General features: G+C 35.4%; 1 protein-coding gene across 1 annotated transcript in view; it reads right to left on the reverse strand.

Annotated features, from left to right (window-relative positions):
* The window catches only part of atf6 (activating transcription factor 6), a 39,325-nt gene that overhangs the window by 11,309 nt on the left and 8,960 nt on the right, over nucleotides 1-19,056 (reverse strand). Inside the window, exons 8-13 of the mRNA XM_084091794.1 lie at nucleotides 9,075-9,260; nucleotides 8,145-8,236; nucleotides 7,756-7,896; nucleotides 5,960-6,070; nucleotides 3,244-3,343; nucleotides 1,055-1,125 (exon numbers count right to left, since the gene is read on the reverse strand). Of these exons, the coding sequence (XP_083947920.1) occupies nucleotides 1,055-1,125; nucleotides 3,244-3,343; nucleotides 5,960-6,070; nucleotides 7,756-7,896; nucleotides 8,145-8,236; nucleotides 9,075-9,260 (701 nt within the window). The remainder of the gene's footprint in view (nucleotides 1-1,054; nucleotides 1,126-3,243; nucleotides 3,344-5,959; nucleotides 6,071-7,755; nucleotides 7,897-8,144; nucleotides 8,237-9,074; nucleotides 9,261-19,056) is intronic.

The following is a 19,056-nucleotide window of genomic DNA, read 5'->3' on the forward strand; positions in this document are numbered from 1 at the left end:
CTAATCTAATTCTCACAAATCTCTTGATAAAACACTTTCTTTCCTGTGTGAATGTGGCCTTTCCCCTGTTGTCAGTGTGATGCAATGGAATGTCAGCCATGCTGATTTTTGGCCCAATGTACTGCTGAGGTCAGCCAAACTATAGCAGTCAAAAATATGATTTACCCTGAGGGAGAGCAAGTGAGCCAACCAAAAACACGAAATAAAAAACAAACAAAAATAGAGGCATGTAGGCAGATACCTCTTTAAGGTGTAAAAATATTTAAGAGAAGAGTTACAAAACTGAGTTTGCATTGGAGGTCTACTCCCCTCTTAAAACACACCAGCACCCACTTGTGAGGTGGCTTTGTGATTGGGACATGACAGCTGAGGGTCAATTTCACCCTTGAGACTGAGAGCATCTCATAAAAAAATTTATATTAAAGGCTGAATGGCCTGAAAGAAAAACGATGCTTATATAGCAATTCGGCTGTTGGTTATTACAGAGGTATTATAACTTCATGAAAGATTACAAACAAATAATGTTTTCTTGGAATAACATGTACGGATGATCGTGCACAAAAAGATAAAAAAAATTATTATATATGGCATTGTTTGAAAAATTTCCCTCAGGCATTAATACTGGATTTGATGACCGCTTAAAAAAAAAAAAAAAAAAAAAAAATCGTAGAAATTCCAGAATTCCGCACCTCTACACGCTCCAAATTTTTGCCAAACCTACCACCGACTTTGGCAGATGACGAATTGGGCGTCAAACTTCAGTGTCTTGTAATACATAAATTCAAATTGTCCTCAGACCATTTCTCAGAATACACATTAGTAAACATTACAACATTTGTACAAAGTTTACATTACAAATAAAGGGACTGTTTTTTACCATTTTGCTCACATAAGCAAATACCCCATTAAAAAGCCTGTACAGCATTGGCACAACACTGCAGAACCGAGAACTGATGACTGACTCTCATACACAGACCATGATGACAAATATGCTGATGTACGAATATGCTGTTTGATGTTGCAGGAACTTCCTCACACATCTAGAGAAACTTACTTTTCAGAGGAATCCGTGTACTGGATCTGTGTCATTATCTGTGGTACCTCAGCCCGTTTATCTGCTGCTTTCTGTCGTACAAAGAAAAGAAAAATGTCACTTTCTGTTACCCAATTATACAAAATTAATATGAGCACAAGCACATTCCCATGTGTGTCACTGTACGTGCTTTAACATCTCTATGCTTAAGCTCCTGTCATCGAGTGTTAGGCTGATAAAGTGCATCTCTCTCACACTTTGTTTAGTTCTGTGCTCTGTGTCGACAGTACACAGAGTCTGGGAAATAGCCATTTGTCAGTATACCCATCCATCTGCAATCACCCAACCTCTCAGCACTCTGCATGACAGTATTTACTTAGTGCTTCAGTCCTGGTGACGGAAAGCAAACATGGCTGCAACTGGCGGTACCGGAGTACACAGCTTTGTGATTATAATGGGAGCGAACTAGATTTGTTTAGAGTTGTTGTTGTTGGTGAGGACATTATTTCTTTGGCGTTAGCGGTTCGTTTAAGACCACCAGTTGTTCTGGGCCTGAAGGCCTTTACATGTAGTGGAAACGCATTGGAATGACTTCAGATTTGGCGATGGGAACCTATTAGTGGAAAATGGTTATCAGTGAATATATGTGTGTGTTTGTGTCTGTCAGGGCAGTTTCCACACATAAGGCAGACCCTTCGAACACAGGACAGCCTTTCAAACAATCAACCTGCTGCACACTATGCTTCTCTAAATCATAACAAGCTTTCCATCCAACTGCTCTCACTATTAGTTATCTGAAAAAAGAAATGATAAGGAACTAAAGCAAACAAGTACAGTCTGATTAATTCTGCCTGTACGGTGTATAAACCGTACAGATTCACATTAAGCCAAAATCAGGCTCAAGGGAAACTAGAATTGTGAAGCTTTTTTGCCACAGGACTATTCATGTAAAATTATTTCAGTACAGATTTGAGTAGAGATTCTGCTACCAAAGATGGTAAAATATGTTTCTTTGAACCAATAACCTTTTTAGCTTCCAGCCTGGTTCTTCAAACCTTTAGGCTACACAATCCTGTGGCTAATAATCTCTGATCTTTTGTCATTGATTTGTGGCTGTGGTATAACCATTTCAGGAGTCAATATGTTGTATGACTATCAAATAAAGTAAATGTAAAATGCGTGTATGCATTTCAAGACAATTCTTTGTGACTAAGTTGGTAGCCATAATTTGTTGCTATATTTTGTCCCATGCACAACAGACAAGCAGTATATATTTTCCCACCATTTTGATTTCAGTGTTAATACACTGAATTAACACTGCTTCAGTGTATTAAATAGTAATGTAGTGTTTTGAATGGTATACACTACCATTCAAAAGTTTGGGGTTAGTAAGTTTTTTTTGTTGAAAAATTAATACTTTTATTCAGCAAGGACACATTAAATTAATCAAAAGTAAAGGTAAAGATATTTATAAATGTTACAAAAGACATCTGACCCCAATTTTTTTAATAGTAGTGAAATATTAAAATTAATTTATATGAATTGTGGAAACTGTAAACTGCATATAGGGATTTTAAAGCTTAAACAGAACAGCGAGGGTTTTTACACGCATTCAAATCAAGTAAAGCTACAGACAGAGGTTTTGAAGCGAATCAGACTTAGTGTGACAGAGACTGTAAAGGAAAAAAAGGAAATTAGTCAGAGAGAGAAGTCAGATTGTCTGAGCAGATTGGGGTAGCGGGGTGTTTACTTTCCCAAGACTACTGGATTATACTAAAAGTGGGTTAAAAAGGAATGAAAGAGACGAGCAGTGTGAGAGGAGAGAGAGCAAAGAAAGGGGTCTCATCCCTAATGTAAACATTTCGAAAGATCTATTTAAAGAAAATAAACAGTGTTATATCCTGGTGGTTCTCAGCTGCCTGTATCCGGGTTGGAGGTATGCAACAAAGAGTGTGCACTTGAGTCGCACCAATACAGATGTCATGCTGAAGGTCAAAGAGAAAGAAACAAGACTCTTCAATGACTACAACTGGACAATGTCAAGGCCCTTAGGTGTCTCTCTCTGGCTTTGTTCACACAAATCTGATTTGGATTTCAAATCCAATCTTTAGAACAGATTTTTAACAATATCAGACAGCAAAACAAAGAATAAAATAAATTTAGAAAGACAATTGGAGGCTTAAAAGAGGAAAAGTGTTGTTAGTTCATACCGGGATGGTTCTGCCTCTGTGTTGAGTGTTGCTCAAGCGGCGGGTTTTGGTCCTCTCAACCTCATGACGATGTACCCAGCCTCTAAGCTCATGCGCTATCCTATAGTTATGCAGAGCAGAAACATCATCTCAATTTTAAAACAGAGTGTTTTTGCATAAAAAAACATATGGTCAACAAGAATTTATCTTTGTGGACTATTCATTTTTGATGAATGGCTGGACATCGGATTTGAAATGGCAACCAAGCTACATGATATAAGAAAAGAGTATACAGAGAAGAATAAAAAAAAATTTACTCTGAGGTGCTTATTAAAGCTATAAGTTTTACATTAGCAGTTCTAAATGCCCCAATATACTCACAGCTAGGGCTGGGCGATATATCGCATGACATTGTTATGCGCATCTCGTCAGTAAAGCTGGTTCCTTGATTAGTAGTAAATCGCCATCACCTGCTTTCAAATGAAGCGGCATTTACTACACAGAGCCGTAGTTCACTGACAAGCTGAGCCATATCGCATTAATTATCGCAGGCGATACGTCCTGTCATGCGATATGTCGCCCAGCCCTACTCACAGCAAAGTTCTTTTTTTCTTCGCTTAGGGATAAAAAGAAGTTTGAAATGCATGGCCAGCAGTATACAGTATACAGCGTTTAGATGAATATGTTCTTTGAATATCTTTCCTTTTAATAACTAAAAAGCACAACACAAATGACAGTGGTGAGAAAACAATAGTTAAGAAGCATCTGTTCACAGCGATGTGGATATGTTTGTACTAGCTCTGCACTCCAGTAAATTCATGTCACATTTATTTATAAACCAATTTATACAATAGATTGTTTAAAAGCAAGCAGCTTTTCAGTATTAAACATAAAAAAAATTGTGTCTCTTTCAATTAGAATTAAAACTTCAATTTCTACTATAAATCGGCTCTCCAGTGTATTCATGTTTTTACTTGTAGGCGTCTGACCTCGACGGAATAAACAGAAGAAATGAACCGGACAACATCAAAAGCAGAGCCTCAGAGTCACACCTACCTATTACGTACTCGCCACAGACAAATGGTAGTTCGAAAGTGTTTACCAGTCAGAGGCAAGCTGTTTCAAACTCCCAAAACGAACAACAAACTTTATTTTGGGCTGATTTTGTTAAAAAAGACGTCACACCACTTTGTTCTTCGATTTCTCTTCAAGTATATTGGGGCCATAAAACCACTGTAAACCTTGTTTTTTTTATTTGTTTTTTTTTTAATATTAATTGTAAAATGATTACTAACTATATATAAATAAATATAAATATATATATATATAAATATAAATATATATATATACAGTGCTATGCATAAGTTTAGACACCCATGCTAAAGTTGACTAAAAAGAGGAATAAAAAAAATCATCTTTTGGAAATTGAACTTAATGCCTTAATTAATTTTTTTTTTGAAAAATCCAACCTTTAAGGACACCAATTTTCTTTGTGAATGAATAATGTATCGTAAATAAATAAATGTTCTTCCTTAAAATACAGGGTGCATAAGTTTGGACACCCCTATGTTAAATTCCCATAGAGGCAGGCAGATTTTTATTTTTAAAGGCCAGTTACTTCATAGATCCAGGATACTATGCATCCTGATAAAGTTCCCTTGGCCTTTGGAATTAAAATAGCCCCACATCATCACATAGCCTTCACCATACCTAGAGATTGGCATGGAGTACTTTCCATAAGATCATCTCTCAATGCAAATCAAACCAGCTATTAAGCTAACTGAAATAAAACCATGCCAGTCTCTAGGTATGGTGAAGGCTATGTGATGATGTGGGGCTATTTTAATTCCAAAGGCCAAGGGAACTTTATCAGGATGCATAGTATCCTGGATCCATGAAGTAACTGGCCTTTAAAAATAAAAATCTGCCTGCCTCTATGGGAATTTAACATAGGGGTGTCCAAACTTATGCACCCTGTATTTTAAGGAAGAACATTTATTTATTTACGATACATTATTCATTCACAAAGAAAACTGGTGTCCTTAAAGGTTGGATTTTTCAAAAAAACTTTAATTAAGGCATTAAGTTAAATTTCCAAAAGATGATTTTTTATTCCTCTTTTTAGTCAACTTTAGCATGGGTGTCTAAACTTATGCATAGCACTGTATATATATATATATATATATATATATATATATATATATATATATATATATATATATATATATATATATATATATATATAAACAGCCAAAAAAATTATCATTTATTAATTTAATAAATAATTAATAAAATTATAATTGAAAGCATTGCTGCAGTAATACTGATGTAATGAGTGCGTTGAGAGGATTATGAGGTTGAGCCAAATTTGAATCCATTGTAAAATAAAGGACTGGAACTATACATTTTTTAAAAAGCTGGTCTAACAGCTGCTGGAGCACTGATCGAAAGACTGCTACAATTATCTTTTACTGTCATAACAACAGAGCTCAGAAGGTTATGTACCAGAGCTGTTGTTTAGGGCTATTGTAATAAAAAGTGCTTCTCGGTTCAGATCAGACGGGCAAATTTAGGATACTGCGGACCAGTTGCTCTGTACTCAAAATTTTAAGAGAACTGGCTTGTCCCAGAACTGCCAGATACTACTAACACTATTAAATCTATAATAAAACAGCATTTGAATGTGAAAGAGGGTGGAGTAATGTCAACATTGATTTTAAACAAGCTCAGTACTGACTTTATGCACTTGGTCCTGTTGACGGGTGGCTGGCAGGGTGGTGCAGTTCTGAAATACAGAGGATCCTTGACCACCATCAGAGCCTTCTGCTCTGATAGCACATCCTCCAACCTATGAGAAAGAGAGAAAAAAATAACATTAAAGACAGGAAAGTGTAACAAGGAAAGAATGGAGAAGGGGGTTTAGAGTCTTTATAAGGACGTTTTAATTCCAAAACAATGTACGGAATTTTATATGGCTCTTGTTTTAATCATCTTTGGTACTGGCTTAACATCTGAAAGAATACCATGTTCAAGTGTGCAAGCCAAGATGGTTCTTTCTTATCTTGTCTACGGAAAAAGAGAGCATCTCTAAAAGCTATAAATGAACACTGCCAACAATTAATGCCAAGTTCATGTTTAGCACAGGTACACTGAACCTGTACTTAAAATAAATCCAAGACATCATGAACAACAAAATCCTAAACCATCTCCCTGCAAGAAACTGGTGGACATTTACAGCTTAACGCAATAGCTCCAGAAAATCAGGAAAACGTGGCCTCTGAAACATGTCACACACTTCGGGCTGTGGATGAGTGACGGTGAAGCTCTGGGAAGCAATCTTTGCTGACATAGAGAAGCTCATCTCACAGTAAAAATAGTGAGTGGGAGGTCTGGATTACTGTGGGCTTAAATTAAAAAAAGAAAGAAATTAAAACAACAGACTAAACTTCTTAATATATTTAACACTCAACAATAAAAATGCTTTACAAACCCTGAACTATTAGAAACACAATCTCTGGGCAGATCCTAACTCAGACTGGGAAGCAGGCAGAAAGTTGAGGATAAACCCTTTAGAAATGTCAAATACAGGAGCAAGAGCTACGAGATCTGTGGAAATATTCTATAAACTGGAGATTTCAAAAGAGATTTCTAAATTCTTGCAGGGGTAAATTAACTCCCTATAGAAAAACAACATCTGGATCTCAATCTATATCCTTTCTCCAGTGCTAAATTACATAATTTCATTTCCTGCTTTGCTCCCCGGATAGCCAAAAAACTAACCAGCTCAAACAATCCAACCCTACGATGCCTTTCAAAGAACCTATTACACAGTTTGAGCTGGATAAGAAAACTTTATTCAAGAGTAGGAATGGCTGTTAGTGGAAAAAGCAGCAGAAATGGAAACGCCAGAGAGTAAATGAGGAGGCAGTGAAATAAAAACGGACCTAAAATTGAGCCTTGTGGAACACCACCTGTTTTGGCCACAAAAAAACAAAACAAAAACTCAGTGTCTTACTAAAGCTGGTGATCTTGTCTAACTCAGGCCCCAGGAAGTTTGAAACATGACCCCTGGGAGTGAAGTAACTCAAAATTCACTAGACCTGCTTGATGAATGTCTTTGGGAAAACATAGAGACAGGTTTTCAAAGTAATCATGTCTTCAAATATCTGTCTTTTCATGTGGGGGTATTTGAAGTCTACTGAGTTTCATGTTTTTGAAGCAATTTATTTGGACATGAGAAGCCAGTATTGCCTTTCAAAACATCATCCTGGGTAGATAAAATAACAAACTTAGCTAGCTGCCCAGTTTCAGTATGAAAATGTGTGTGGGGGGCAGATGTGAGAACAGAGCCTTGTTCTCTTATGTAGGCATTTGGTCAGAGTCACTCAACACCTGTGCTGACGTGTTTTGTAAAACAAAAATGGACTCTGCAAGCTTTGGCAGGAAAGGGTCTCTGGTGTTTCCGGTCCCACACAGAGGACTGAGCATGACTAGGTGCTCATGCAACTGTAGAAGACTACAGAATAGTATTACCTGTTCACAGGGTTAAATGTATCAGTCTGAGGCCTGTCTGAATCGAGGATTCTCTCTGACTCAGGGGAAAAGCCCAGCAGGTGTCTGCCATTGAACGCAGGGGCAGCAGGAAACGTAGACCCTCTGTATCCTCCAAGCAGACTTGGTGGGACACAAAAGGAAATAAAACAAGTCAGGATATTAAAAACCTTTATATAACACATTCCTACTGGTTCCTTCAGAAGAGTTACATATGGAAATATTTCCATGGGACCACCAAGTTTTTCTTATGCCACCAAGTACTTCCTTCTACAAATTTCATGCGACAGATTTATTCATTTACCAATCTGAAAGTGCAATCTGTAACAAATTAAAATACTGAAATGGTATGATTCATTTAAATTACTTACCTCACTGGACCCAAGTTGAAGACCAAGAAGACCAGAACTGCCATAAGACAGACAGCCCTCCGTTTTGGAGCTGTTGCTTTTAGCACAGAGTTCTTAAGAGATGAATAATGATAAAGTATTAGGCAAGGCAAGTTTATTTATATAGCACATTTCATACACAATGGTAATTCAAAGTGCTTTACAGAAAAGCAATTCAAATAATCATAACAATCACAGCACATACATAAGAAATAAAAATATCATGTATAAGAAAAAAAAAAAAAAAAAATCATATTTAACCCCTATCTGGAGTGGAAGAAATGGAGATTCAGGTTCATGATTTTACACTAGACATGCCCCTTCTAGTGTCTCTACTTCACTCTCGTGAGAAGAGACACTAACACATTTTAGAGCAACAGCACACCCCATTTAAATTTAAATTCTTCATATATATATATATATATATATATATATATATATATATATATAATACTCTATATAATGTTACAAGAGATTACTATTTCAAATTAATTCTGTTCTTTTGAATATTCTATTCATCAATGCATTCTGAAAAAAAAAAAAAAATTATTATCTTGATTTCCACAAAAACATTAAGCAGGACAATGATTTTCAACTGTTATAAGAAATGTCTTGAGTACCAAGACAGCATTTTAGAATGGTTTCTGAGAGATCATGTGACACTAAAGACTGGAATAACATGCTGAAAATTAAGCTTTGCCATCATAGGAATAAATTATATTTGAAAATATACAGCCTACATAAAGCAGTTTAAATTGTAATATTGTTTTAAAATATTACAGTGTTAAATGCATTTTACTGTATTGATCAAATGAATGCAGCCTTGGTGAGCATAAGAGACTTCTATCAAAAGCATTTAAAAAATCTTAACGAACTCAAAAGTTGGAATGTGTAGAAAGCATGGACACCCACCTCACTCATCAGACCTTCCACTTGTCTTTTCAATGTGCCGTTTTCATTCTTAAGCTTCTCATTCTCAGAAAGCGCCACCTTCAGACGGGCCTCCAGCGTCAGCAAATACTCTTTTTTCTTCTTCCGGGAGAGAGAGGCAGACTCTCTGTTCTTTATCATGCGCTGTTGTCTCCGAGACGCATTTGACTGGAAGGAAAAAGAGAGAAATCAGGTCAATACTGCTCAACAAAACTAGTAATTACACTTAGTATTTTTGACACACAAAAATATGGGTTGGGGGTTGTGACACACAGTCAAAGTACTTTGTGGTTGAACTTGCCCCCCGCAACACAAATGAGATCTTTGTCTCATTTATTTGTACCAGTTATAGCCTAACAGGTCCTGCAGGAAAATTGCATCATTACGATCATTTGCGACATGGCTGAGTCATACTAAAGGTTGTTTATGGTGCAAGAAAATTAGAAAAGTATTGCGGCTAGGATCTCAGATTTTTGCATTAGCTGCACCTTTGATCAAGACAAATTACGTATGGCTGGATATCCATGTGTCTGTGTCCCTTCTCTACACACACACACACACACACACACACCTAAAGATAATAGCAGACAGGACCATCTGGCATACTGTCCAGTATAGAGGAATGTGAAAAGAGAGAAAGACCTAATGTCCTATTTTCTATTCAAAGCCATGAGATTGTTTCCGTTGCTCATTACAGGTTGTGGAAGTGGAAAATTGAAGAGGAAAAATTATAAGAAATGAAAAGTAATTAATGCTTTACTTTTTTTTATACAAGGACACATTAAACGGATCAAATGTAACAGTAAAGAAATTTATAATTTCTGTTTGAAATAAGTGCTGAAAGAATCCTGAAAAAACAATGACACAGGTTCCACAAAAACATTAGGCAGCATCATTTTTTTCAACATTGTTAATAATATGAAAAGTTTCTTGAGCATCAAATCAGCATATTCAAATGATTTCTAAAGGATCATGTGACAGAGTAATGATGCTGAAAATTCAGCGTTGCATCACAGGAATAAATAACATTTTAAAATATATTGAAACATTTTTTTTTTTAAATTGTAATCTCACAATATTACTATTTTTACCAAATAAATGCAGCCTTGGTGAGCATAAGGGACAAAAACATTTATAAAAAATAAATAAATACATTTAAAAAATGTCACCGCCCCAAACTTTTGAACTGTAATGTATACATTTTATTTGTGATTGGAAATGCTATTAAAATACATGATTTATGTTTGGGCAATCTGAGCTTTCTTCATTCAAATATACAGCAGTTGTACTTTTATGACTGGACAAAAGAAACAAAAAATGAACCATTTAAAAAACAACTACGCTTTCTAAGCAGAGACATAACAATGAGCCCTTATTCTTAAATTAAAGCTTTAAATAAAGTGCTGAATTTATGTGTGCTCCACTTTAACAATGTTCTGGAATATGATTAAAACTCCAACCTAATTAAACATAGTTAATTAAGCTTACATAAACAGGGCCTGTTCATAATCAAACCACCAGCCAGTCCTGACAAAACTCAGGGGTCAGATGCTTGCAGCAGACATGTTTGAGAACATACCTCACCCTAAAGAGAGGATAAAGACAAAGGTGAACAAAAGAACTTTACTGAAATAGACTAAAGAGAAACCGAGACCAATGGTAGGGTGGGGTGGTCTGTTCTCACAGCCAGACCATTTTAAGACTATGGCCTAATAGTCATGGTAATTAAATAGCTTGGATCTCCATGTGCCTGTTTGTGCTCCCATCTCATGAGAAAGCTCTCCTAAAACCGGGAACCGGGCCACGGCCAGGGCCTGGGAATGAATAACATGTTTGGTTACAAGAGCACGGGGTGCCATCACCATGGCGATCGAATCGGGTTGGAGGGGAGGGATTGGTGGATGTTGGCACAGCTCACCAAAATTCAGCATTACTGAAGACTTGTGCTGAAACAATGAAAGATGTTCATGACATTTCAGTCCCTTATGTAATTTAACCAAAACCCCAGTATATTCAAACCAACTGTCTATCAACCAACACTCAAATTGATGGCAGCCACTTGATAAATTTACAAATATGACAGTACGGCTCAACCAAATCAATGTACCAGAGCCAAGTAGGTTCAAAACACCAACCAATGGATCTTCTAACCAACCAATTCAGTCTGTCTCTGACACATTCTCACTGAATTATTTGTCAGCTCATGGTTATTACTCAAATTCACAAAGCTGATCCAGCAGTTTTCTAACAAGATGATTGCTGAGAGCTAAATTACTGAGTTTGAAAGCTGCTTTATTTGGCATCGCCTTCAGAGATCTATGACAGTTTATTTTACCCTAAGGAATCTGCTTTAGAAAAGATGTGCTTAAGTGAGTTATTCAGAATGCTGAGTGTCATGAAATAAAAAAAAAAAAATAAATAAAAAAAACCTACTACTGCTTAGAAAAGTAAAAAAAAAAAAAAAAACTATACATTTGCCTGTTTTGTCCATCTCACAAGAATGGTTTGCACCTCATCTATATCTAAATATCTATATATTCTCATTCTGTAAGATCTGTATTCTGGAGAAATAACCGTTTCTAGATGGCATCCACAACCAAAACTATAATTAAAGATACTCTTAAGATTTTTTAAATGTGTATAATGTGTTGGGTGTAACTCATTACCAAGTAATTAATTACTTTATTCTTTCAAGGGAAAAAAAATATTTTTAAATTATTTAAAGCAAGGCATTACTCTTTTGAACTCTCTATTCAAAGAATCCTGGGGGGGGATGCATAATGTATAATATAAAATTATTAAGCAGTTTTCAACAGAACTGTTTTCAACATTGATAATAAAAATAAATATTTCTTGAGCATACAGAATGATTTCTGAAGGATCATGTGGCACTGAAGACAAAATTCATAGAAAAAGAAACCAGTTATTGTAATATGAATTAAAAATAAATTGAAATAATATTTCACAATATTACTGTCTTTACTGTATTTTTGATCAAATTAATGAAGCCTTGGTGAACAAGACGAGAATCTTTCCAACTCAATACTTTCGAACAGTAGTGTAGTTACTAACTAAAGTGACAAACTAAGTTAAGTTAAGTCTATGACAATCTGGTCCCTTCTTCACTCTAAGTCTATGGGGTTTTATCCCACATCACCCAGACATGCACACTTGTCAGTAATATAAAATTGCCAAATACTGGCCAACTAATCAGTCAGGCTGATATATATGGGATTTCTTAATAGTGTAAAGCATGACTATTTGTATAAAGAAAAGTTTAAAGTGTCTCAGCCTACAGTCTACTGGGGCAGGGAACTAAAATATTCTCAATGCTGCACAGATTGACTTGCCAAAGAAACTGCTTTAACAAAGCATTACATCCAATCTTCTACACAGTCATCAGCATTCAGCTGTTTCAAACATCCTACGCCGCAATAACTCTCAAGCAGCCAAACATAAACACACACACAAACACACTCAAAGACACCTGCCCCACCTGCCAGTTTTACTGTTGCACTGCAATTCCTTCTAAACCCCCTCAACCCAAAACCTCCTCTGAGGCCAAACCACAAGCAGCCATAGTTAAACTACAGCTGTGCTAAACTCTAAAAATACACACACACACACACTTAATAGCTCTCTATGGACTGTGACAGTTTCAATGGGCTTTCACATTTTACCACTGCATGATCATGACATTAGTGCTGGCAAAAAAAGATAGGAAAGATAAACATAGGACTAACTCTGACCTAATTTTAATCTTCTTAACTTAAAACTAATTTGTTGGCATTCCATGAAACCTGTTTGCTTTAAAATGAGGGATACAACCCGTTGACCAAAACAGGACAAGTAAAAAGATTCACTGCCACAAATATGGTGAACGAATATTTCTACAAAATGTCAGTCCTTATGTCACGGTCTGTGAAAACAAGGGTGTGATGGCATTATTATTTTAGCTATTAATCATATCAGTGAGTAAAAACATGATTAATTGTTTAGATTTTATTAAAAATAAAATAAAAACAATCAAATGTTTTAAAATAAATGACAAAATATGACACGACGGACATGTACAAAAACATTATGCAATAGGGCTTAAAGGTGCTCTAAGCGATGTCACGCGTTTTTTAGACTGAAACATTTTTTGTCACATACAGCAAACATCTCCTCAATATTCGCTAGCTGCCTGTCTCCTGAACACACTGTCAATTCTGACCAGCACTCGTGTGCGTGTGCGTGTGTGTGTGTATATATGTCAGTAGGAAATATCAGTTTACATTCCAAACATTCTTTTTGCCATTAATTGTAATAATCCAGTGAGATTTGTGTATGCACAAGGAATCTGACAACAGCCAGGATGATCTGATCTCACCATCATCGAGTCCGTCTGTGATTACATGAAGAAACAGAAAAAACTGAGACAAACTAAATCAAGAAGAACTGCGGGAACGTCTCCAAGATGCTTGAAGAAACCTTCCTGCAAAGTTACAGTACTGTGAAAAGTACTGGCACTTGTGTTAAAATGCTGTAAAGTGAGAATGCTTTCAAAAATAAAAATCACAAATTGAATTCATTTATGATTTAACTTCTAATAACCAATTCAAATCAATATATGGTGTAACGACCCTTTGCGTTTAAAACGGCTTTTGTCCAGGTACACTTGCGCATAGTTTTTCAGGTAGCTTTGCAGGAAGGTTTCTTCAAGCATCTTGCAGACGTTCCCGCAGTTCTTCTGGATTTAGTCTGTCTCAGTTTTTTCTGTTTCTTCATGTAATCACAGACGGACTCGATGATGGTGAGATCAGATCATACCGACTGTTGTCAGATTCCTTGTGCATACACAAATCTCACTGGATTATTACAAAAAATGGCAAAAAGAATGTTTGGAAATGTAAACTGATATTTCCTACTGACACACTACAGCAAAATATATAAATAACTGACTTAAAACCTTTTTTTTGGGGGGGGGGGGGTTAAAATGCCTAAGACTTTTGCACAGTACTGTATATATATATAATATATCATGGAAAAAAAAACCTCATTGTAGAGTCCTGTTGCATAATGTGTTTTAAATGCATTAAGGCATCACCCCACATTTTTCCCTTTCTCTATGCAGCAGAAAGTGTGCAAGTTCATGCATGATCATGTGTGTGTTTGCCACGTAGGAGTATAACACCCCAACCAAGAGTCCGGAGCTTAGAATAAAGGACAAAAACAGAAGCAGGAGAGAGAGTGAACATGTGGCTGCGCTCTGCTAAAAAGTTTTTTTTCTGAAAGCCAACAGACGTTGAGGCTACAGAGGCGAGTCTTTCATCATATTCCACTTATTGTCAGATCCATCTAGCGGAGTCATTGCTTACATACTAAAGACATTAGATATTCTTTAGACTTTAAAGGCAATTCATGACATTCAAACACAGCATACAAGTCTACATTTGGAATATATTTTGGAGAATTTGATATTTCTAAAATTACATAAGGCGATTTATAATTCTAGACTATAATAAAAATCTGAAACCTGCAGAATTGCAACATGCAAAGATGATGTGGATTTTACAAGGAAACCACTGGTGCATATGGAGACAATAACTGTTGCTAAAAATGTGTGAACTTGTTTTTCTTCTCTTTCTGCCCAGACATTCACGGCCGAGTCTAAATGACAGCTTGTGTGAACCGAATACATTCAACACTGTCTATAAAATCACAAAAACCATGAACTACAATAAGCGTGTAGATGGGAAAGAAATGTACATTCATGGGGGCTGCTGCACAGCTGATACTAATCTACTATAAAATCATAAAATGTGGATCTCACTCAACGCATCTTATTTTAACACAGTAGGAAACAGATCTCACATGGCGCTGCACTACGTAGGTTTAAGACACATGAACTTTGTATACAGTACATGGTCCATTCAGCTGAGCAACATGAGAGCGGTGAACGCTCATTCACAACAACTGTGCAACACCACATTGCATTTTTAACTGCATGTCCTAAATAATGCTTCTGTGCACGCAATACAATTAGCTATGGATGGATATCCTGGATTTGGAGAAGACAGCTGCAATGTTATGTGGTGATATATTATAAAAAAAATGTCCTGTCATATGTCTTCACGGTGCCTTTGAATGATACATACTTATTGCAATGTAAATACTGCACTATATTTACATCATTATATTGCCCTAATAAATTCATAATTTATTCATTTGACCCCTGGGCCATCATTATTGGTGGCGAAGGCTCTTGGACAAGTAATTATCACAATGATAATGAAGACGAATCATTGACAATGAGGATAAATGAGAAGCATCATTGTGATATTTAAACTTTTAACTAAAACATACTGTTGACAAAAATACTCTACTAATAACACGATATACTGTACATTATTTAATATCCTCTTAAACTGTCTTAAAAATGTCAACTTAATATATAAGAAGCTAATACACAAAGTAAAAAGGACAAGTCAAGTAATGTCTTTAAAATAGTGAATACCTTAGTATACTCATATTTCACAAGCTCAGTTTTCAAATATTTGGTTTGTAAAAAAAAAAGAAGAAGGTCATTTTAGACAGCCACCAACTGAAGCATTATATTCGTCAACTAAATTTAGTATATGCCATGTCAAATAATATATTTTACATGATGGAACATCACGTAACAACTAGATGAATATGAACAAAGCTGTTGACAGTTTTTTTTTTTAAATTAAAACATTTGAGAAGGGTTTTATCTGGCTGACTGTGACTTCGCACACATCTAGTTAAGAATTCTGCTGTTAAAACAGTTATTTCTGACATTACCCAGCAATGTTTACTACAGCGCCTGTGTCTATCAGTATTTCTATGGAAGTCCATTGTCTCTATATTCTCTCCCAATCAATGCCACTCAACCTACACACGAATCAAACTAATGTACACACAGGTGCTCTGCTGTTTGTTTGGGAGAACTTGGAAATTGAAAAGAGCTTGGAGCGAAAGCTGTAACAACACCCAATATGGAAAAGGCAGCACTAAATGCACAGAAATTTGAGACTAATGCTGAACTCTATTTAATTAATCTGAGGTCAGTAGAATCTGTATGTCGGAACAAATACTTTAATGGAAAATAACAAGAGCATGAGCTCACTGTTGGTTGGTTGCTAAGAACACTGGGACTAATAGTTGACTCTGAGAGCCATACTCTTACAAAACAAAAATATTTTTTGGTAATTATTATTACAACGGATCATGCTTATCAGAATGACAATATCCTGTAAAATAAAATAAAAATTTTCAGACACAAGATGTACACTGCCGTTCAAATGCTTTTGGAGAAGAAAGCATTTAAATGTTTAGCGCTTAAATGTTTTTGAAAGAAGTCTTTTTGACCCCCCCCCCCAAAAAAGTAAAAACAGAAATATTGTTACAATATAACTGCTTTCTATTTTAATATATTTTCAAATGAAAGTTATTCCCGTTATGGCAAAGCTGAATTTTCACCATCATTACTCCAGTCTTCAGTGTCACATGATCCTTCAGAAATCATTCTAATATGCTGATTTGCTGCTCAAGAAAAAATTCTTATTTATTGTTATCAATTTTAAAAACAGTTTTTGCTGCTTAACATTTTTGTGTAAACAATGATAACATTCAAAAATTTTGTGGTAAAATTTTAAAAGAGAGAAATTAACACTTATTCATCAAGGATGCATTAAATTGATCAAAATTGACAGATAAAACATTTATAATGTTGCAAAAGATTTCTATTTAATAACTGCTTTAATATATTTAGTAAATAAATGTAATAAATGCAAATAAATGCTGTTCATTGAACTTTCTATTCAAAGAATCCTGAAAAAAGTATCATCATTTCCACAAAGATGTTAAGCAGCACACCCGTTTTAAACATTGATAATACTAAGAAGAAGAAGAAGAAGAAGAAGAAGAAGAAGAAGAAGAAGAAGAAGAAGAAGAAGAAGAAGAAGAAGAAGAAGAAGAAGAAGAAGAAGAAGAAGAAGAAGAAGAAGAAGAAGAAGAAGAAGAAGAAGAAGAAGAAGAAGAAGAAGAAGAAGAAGAAGAAGGAGTTTCTTGAGCAGCAAATCAACATATTAAAATGATTTCTGAAGAATCATGTGACACTGAAGACTGGAGTAATGATGCTGAAGATTCAGCTTTGCCATACCAGGAATAAAATACATTTTAAAATGTATTCACAATGTATTTTAACTGTAGTTTTAATTAAATAAATGCAGCCTTGGTGAGCAGAAGAGACTTGTTTTAAAAACATAAATCTTACCAATCCCAAACTTTTGAACGGCAGAGTAGGGGATTTAACAATTATTGCTTGATCTCAAATTATTTTTTGTGAAGAAACATACAAACATGACACTCTTTCACCAACATTATTAATCCCTTCTTTAGAAATCTGGGCTCTTCTCACCAATGAGTCTCTCTCCTTTTTCTACCATAACACCTTCTCTTCTTCGCTCAACTATAAACAACCTAATTTCTCACATCTGGGTAGGCCTTTTCGCTGATGTCAGGACAGCACATCTGGGAGAACACATGCTTTTGTTTAGGGAACCATCTGACGAGTAAATACCAGATCCTTGGTCATTCAGGTTCCCTTTCTCCCTTTCTCCCTTTCTCGTTCTCCATATTTAAAGTCACAGCGTGTAATTTCTACATGACTAGCACTATTAAACTAAGATTATGAGCAAACAGGTTTCCAAAACAGGAAATCCCTCCCCAAACACATGCTATTGGTTGAACCAGTGTTGCCATGTTGAGACACTCAAACAAACAGAGCAATGTGGAAAATGCTACACAGCCACACTTTCTTTTCTTTTTTTCTTTTTTTTGAGAAAGTCAATCAATATAAAGTTTTGGGACAGGAAATAACACACAGCAGCTATAAGTCCCTGAGCAAATACACTAGAATTAGAGACTGATGCAGTACTAACCATTACTGAGATTCAGTGCTATTACTGGGTTTCTTCCATACTGAAATTACACACATCTGCACATTAAACGTCTAAAGAAGGATAATATTTTATCACAATTATACGTTACTGTTACAATAGCACAAATGTCCTTTCCATTTATAATTCTTGGAAAGTCTGAGAATTTTTTTTACAGTGAAAGGCTTAAATAGACTACCATTCAAAAGTTTATAATATTATAAAAGATTTCTACTTCAAATAAATGCTGCTCTTTTAAACTTTACTCATAATAGAATCTATAAAAAATGTATCACAGTTTCCAAAAAAATGCATAATGAATAATAAAATAAAATAATGTTCTTGAGCACCAAATCAGCATATTAGAATGATTTCTGAAGAATCATGTGGCACTGAAGACAGCTGAAACTTATTTTAAATTGTACTATTTCATAATGTTGTTTTTACTGTATTTTTGATCAAATAAATGCAGTCTTGAGCATAAGAGACTTTTTAACTTAGTATAAAAAACAGAGACAGTAACTATATTGAAACTATACTGAAACAATATTGTCTGTGTGAACACAAAGAATGACACTTAATTTAAAGGGGTCATGAACTGAGAAATAATTTTCATTGAGCTTTTAACATATAAGGGATCATCATACTGTAAGAACATCCTATAAGTCTCAGAAATGAAAACTTCCTTGTTAGTCCAAAAACAGCTTTTATTGAAACCAAGCCCAGCGAATGACTCGTTGTGGAATGTGCCTATAGGTGAAAGACCACCTCTGCTGAAGAAAATCAACGAATTCATCAATGCAACTTTGGCCCCACCCACTGGCGTGTTAGTGAGATGATGAGGAGAGAAGAGCACAGGATCACTCACTGGACTAAAAACAACATTACCTTCTAAAGGATCCTAATGCTAGGAATGTGGTTATTTATTTTCAACAATGTGAATGTCTCAGTTGAGCATTATTTATTTGTATTCGATACATTTCACATTATTTGGTAAATCAGTCGCAATTTCGGTGCAG

This window comes from Abramis brama (genome assembly GCF_963993115.1).
Source record: "Abramis brama genome assembly, chromosome: 18".
Taxonomy (NCBI): domain Eukaryota; kingdom Metazoa; phylum Chordata; class Actinopteri; order Cypriniformes; family Leuciscidae; genus Abramis; species Abramis brama.